Source organism: Heptranchias perlo, unplaced genomic scaffold (genome assembly GCF_035084215.1).
Source record: "Heptranchias perlo isolate sHepPer1 unplaced genomic scaffold, sHepPer1.hap1 HAP1_SCAFFOLD_47, whole genome shotgun sequence".
NCBI lineage: Eukaryota > Metazoa > Chordata > Chondrichthyes > Hexanchiformes > Hexanchidae > Heptranchias > Heptranchias perlo.
In genome coordinates, this window is record NW_027139484.1 from 4537226 (window position 1) to 4540929 (window position 3704).

General features: G+C 44.5%; 1 protein-coding gene across 1 annotated transcript; it reads left to right on the forward strand.

Annotated features, from left to right (window-relative positions):
* The first annotated feature begins 1358 nt into the window (after nucleotides 1-1358).
* On the forward strand, nucleotides 1359-2171 carry LOC137313353 (neuropeptide SIFamide receptor-like). The gene has a single exon (XM_067979478.1). It carries the CDS (start codon nucleotides 1359-1361, stop codon nucleotides 2169-2171), a length of 813 nt encoding a protein of 270 aa, XP_067835579.1.
* Nucleotides 2172-3704: the final 1533 nt, after the last annotated feature.

Genomic DNA, 3704 nt, shown 5'->3' on the forward strand with positions numbered 1-3704 from the left:
ATAGAGAAAGTAACTGAGAAGGAAAACGAGAGTTAGGGGGAGAAGAAAGGAGGGAAAGAGAGAGACAGAGAGAAAGATACACACACAGAGACCGAGAGAGGAGGAGAGAGAGAGCAGCAGCGGTGTGAATAATTGATCGGAATGAACTGGTGAAACTTCCAGTACAATTATGAAGAGGAAATGTGACTTGAAGGCGTTATTAGGATGTTGTCAGATTGTGAGAGTTTTATTGTACTCTCGCCGGGTGTGTTTATCGATATCAGGTCCTCAGTCTGTTCATGTGAATGTTCCATTTACTTGTTTACTGATTGAATACATAAACATAATTGAAATGTAATTAAAGAACAAAATCAGTGATTTCTTTACCGCATTGAATTATTGGGATATTTTATTCTAAAGACTGTGTGTCAGCTTCATTGAATAAAGGACGAGGCTAATTCAATTATTGTATTTTAATGTAATTTTAATTGATTGTGCAAATTAAATTTATTGAACATATTATGCAACCAATGAGCAGTTCATTGAAACTGATAACCAAAGTAATTAAAGGTTGAATTTATTGAATGGAATATGTTACTGGGACCTATAGATTAGATTTCCTCTAACACTCTGCTGCAGTCTCTCCCTGTGAATCCCAGCCTCTCCTCCCACTGCATTGAATCATCTGTCTCCTCATCCGTTGCCTCAGTTTATTCGTTTTCCCAAACCATCTGTTCCTGAATCCTCTCCAGCTCCGACATGTCATTTTCCTTGTCTTTCTCCCAATCTCACTCACTCGTTCGGCCTGCAGCTGCCTCTTCCAATCCAATCCGAAGATCAAACTCACCGCCACGGATCTTGGTCTTTCCCGTTTTGTGCCGGTCCGTGTCGGCTCTCTTCACCCAGAGCAACAAACCAGCAGCACCTCCCCCTGTCCTCTCATCTTCCCGGCTCTTCGCTCAATTTCTCGTCCATCTGGAGCCCGAATCCGGATTTAACCTGTTGAATTCCCGGTCCTTAAAATCCCTTCTCCCTTCGCCACCGGCACTGCGCCCTCACTCAGCCCTTCCAGTGGATCAGGTGCTCATTTTATTCACTTCCTGTATCCATCTCCCAATTCATTATTGATCATTGTGTTTAAAAACATTTCTCTGCCCGAAAGCGCTGCCCAGGTCAGTGAATCAGTTTCCACCCTTTGCTGCAGCAACAAAGCTGGAAATTTCACCCCAAATCCTGTCAATCTGATACTTTGCCTCCAGGTCTGATCAGTAATTTTTCTGCTTCTGTCTCTTTCTCCTACAGTTAACTTGGTGGCGATTGTGATCCTGTCCCGAGGAAAGTGCGGTCTCTCCAAATGTATCAGTCGCTACCTGGTGGGAATGGCAGTGGCCGATCTCCTGGTCGTTATCACTGGTGTTGTATTCAGTGGGATTGGTGAGATTTATTTCCCAGTTTCATTCTTGACCATTACCCCCGTGTGCCGTCTCATTCTCACGCTCAGTTTAACAGCCACAGCGACCTCTGTCTGGTTCACAGTAGCTTTCACCTTTGATCGATTTGTGGCCATTTGTTGTCAGAAGCTGAAAACAAAATATTGTACTGAGAAAACGGCAGCTGCTGTTATCGGGGTGGTAAGTGCGCTGAGCTGTTTACTAAACATTCCCTGGTACTTTGTATTTGACCCGGAATATATAATGGACAATGTACCCCGGGGTTGTGTATTGAAACCGACCTTTTTCACTTCACCCGAATGGGCAGTGTTTGACTTGTTTAGTCTTGTGATAATGCCTTGTCTTCCATTCATTCTGATTTTGTTGTTCAATGTTCTCACTGCCAGGCACATTGTAGTGGCCAGTGGAGTCCGCCGGGGACTCCGGGGCCGCAGCAGTGGAGAAAATCACAAGGATCCAGAGATGGAAAACCGAAGGAAATCCATCATTTTACTCTTCAGTATATCAGGCAGTTTTATATTGTTATGGAGCACATTCATTTTTTATTTTATTTCTCTGCGTGTAACAAACGCCAAGTACGATACAGCCAGTGACATTGAGTCAGCCGGATTCATGCTTCAACTTCTCAGTTCCTGCACCAACACGTGTATTTATGCTGTGACCCAGACTAAATTCAGAGAGGAGCTGAAGAACGGCGTGAAATGCCCACTCAATCTAATTGTTACATTAGTTAAATCATAGAAACATCTGAAGATTTTTCATCCAAAATTAAATAGAGTCAATGAGAGTAGATTTTCACGTTTGGCGGTGGCGTAAGACGGGCGGTGGTGGATCGGGCGCCCGTTATTCAGTGCACCTGATTTTACTATCCATTGACATCAAAGTAACTGATATCAATACAATACTTTAAATAAATGTGGAAATACCAGACAGGAATTATATTTTACCCGACAAATGCGGTGTTGTGAAATGATACAAGATGTGATTCTAACATGAAATTGCTTGATGTTATTTGTCTGTAAATAATATGATTTCAATATTAAATGTTTTATCCTGAAATGAAAAAAATCAAATCCTCCTTTTCGGTTGATGATTATTTCCCATCACACTCACTGCCCGGTGGGATGGACTCAGGGTGAGCTGTCAGGGTCAGAAAGCGTCCTGTTCATTGGGACATTTGTTTTGATCAGAACAGAGTAATAATGGACCAACACCCGGACCGTTACTAACCGGTAAAATATTAATGTATTTTCAAACTCCAGTGGGGAGTTCTGGAGATTGTTTCCTCTCTGAGCTGCTGTTCAGCAATGTTTACTCACTGAAGCGAGATTAATGGGACATGAGTCTGGACCTGGTGACACAGATCTAAAAGGAAACCTCCTGTCACATTTCTGATACGATCAGGAGCTGAGAGATTTCTCACGGCCGCAGCAGGTCAATGGAAAGCTCTCCTGCTTCTCCTTGCTCAACAAATTATAAGTTAAAAAGAAACTTGTCCGTGTTCTGGACACTCAATGCCCATCGAAAGGGCGGCTCCTTCACCCATTTGTATCCAACATTAAATGGTGTCCCACGTACGTCATAATACTCTGATTTACATATTACACGTGGCCTGACCAGGATATTTCCCTCCACATGTTTTGAACCGATGCAGTTTGAATGAATGGACCAGCTTGTGGGCTTCGAAGATTGATACTAGGGCGTAGGTCCGGCCGCTCCTCTCAGGACCCTACCCACGATGGTGGAGGCAGGAACGTCACCAATAAAGGGACTGTAAGTGAACTGACACCATTTACTAGCCTCTACCACCCCATTTCCGCCAGGCGGGGATACTTAAAATCGGCCACACCTTTCCTGACCTACGCCCTGGTATCAATCTTCGAAGCCCACAAACTGGTCCATTGTCTCAAACGCCACCGGTTCACAACACGTGGAGGGACATTTTCACCATCGCTGGGGGCTGATCTGGTAGAGCGGATCACCCGCCCCTCATAGAACCGGCCCGATTTTAATTTCTGCTCTGTCCAAGCACTGAAAGTGAAATTACCCCCACGTCTCTGACCCCAAGGTTCGCCAGGTGTGAGAAACACATCAGACAGTGTTTGCCAAACACTGACATGGATATGGTCGATTGGATCGGTGTATTCATGTAAAAGGTGATAACCTCCCTCCACAGAGACAGGACCCCTATACCATGGAATCGAAGAGGGTTTCACCCCCAACAGTTCAGTAACACATTACGCTGTGCTCTACGGACTGTTCCCCGGGACACAC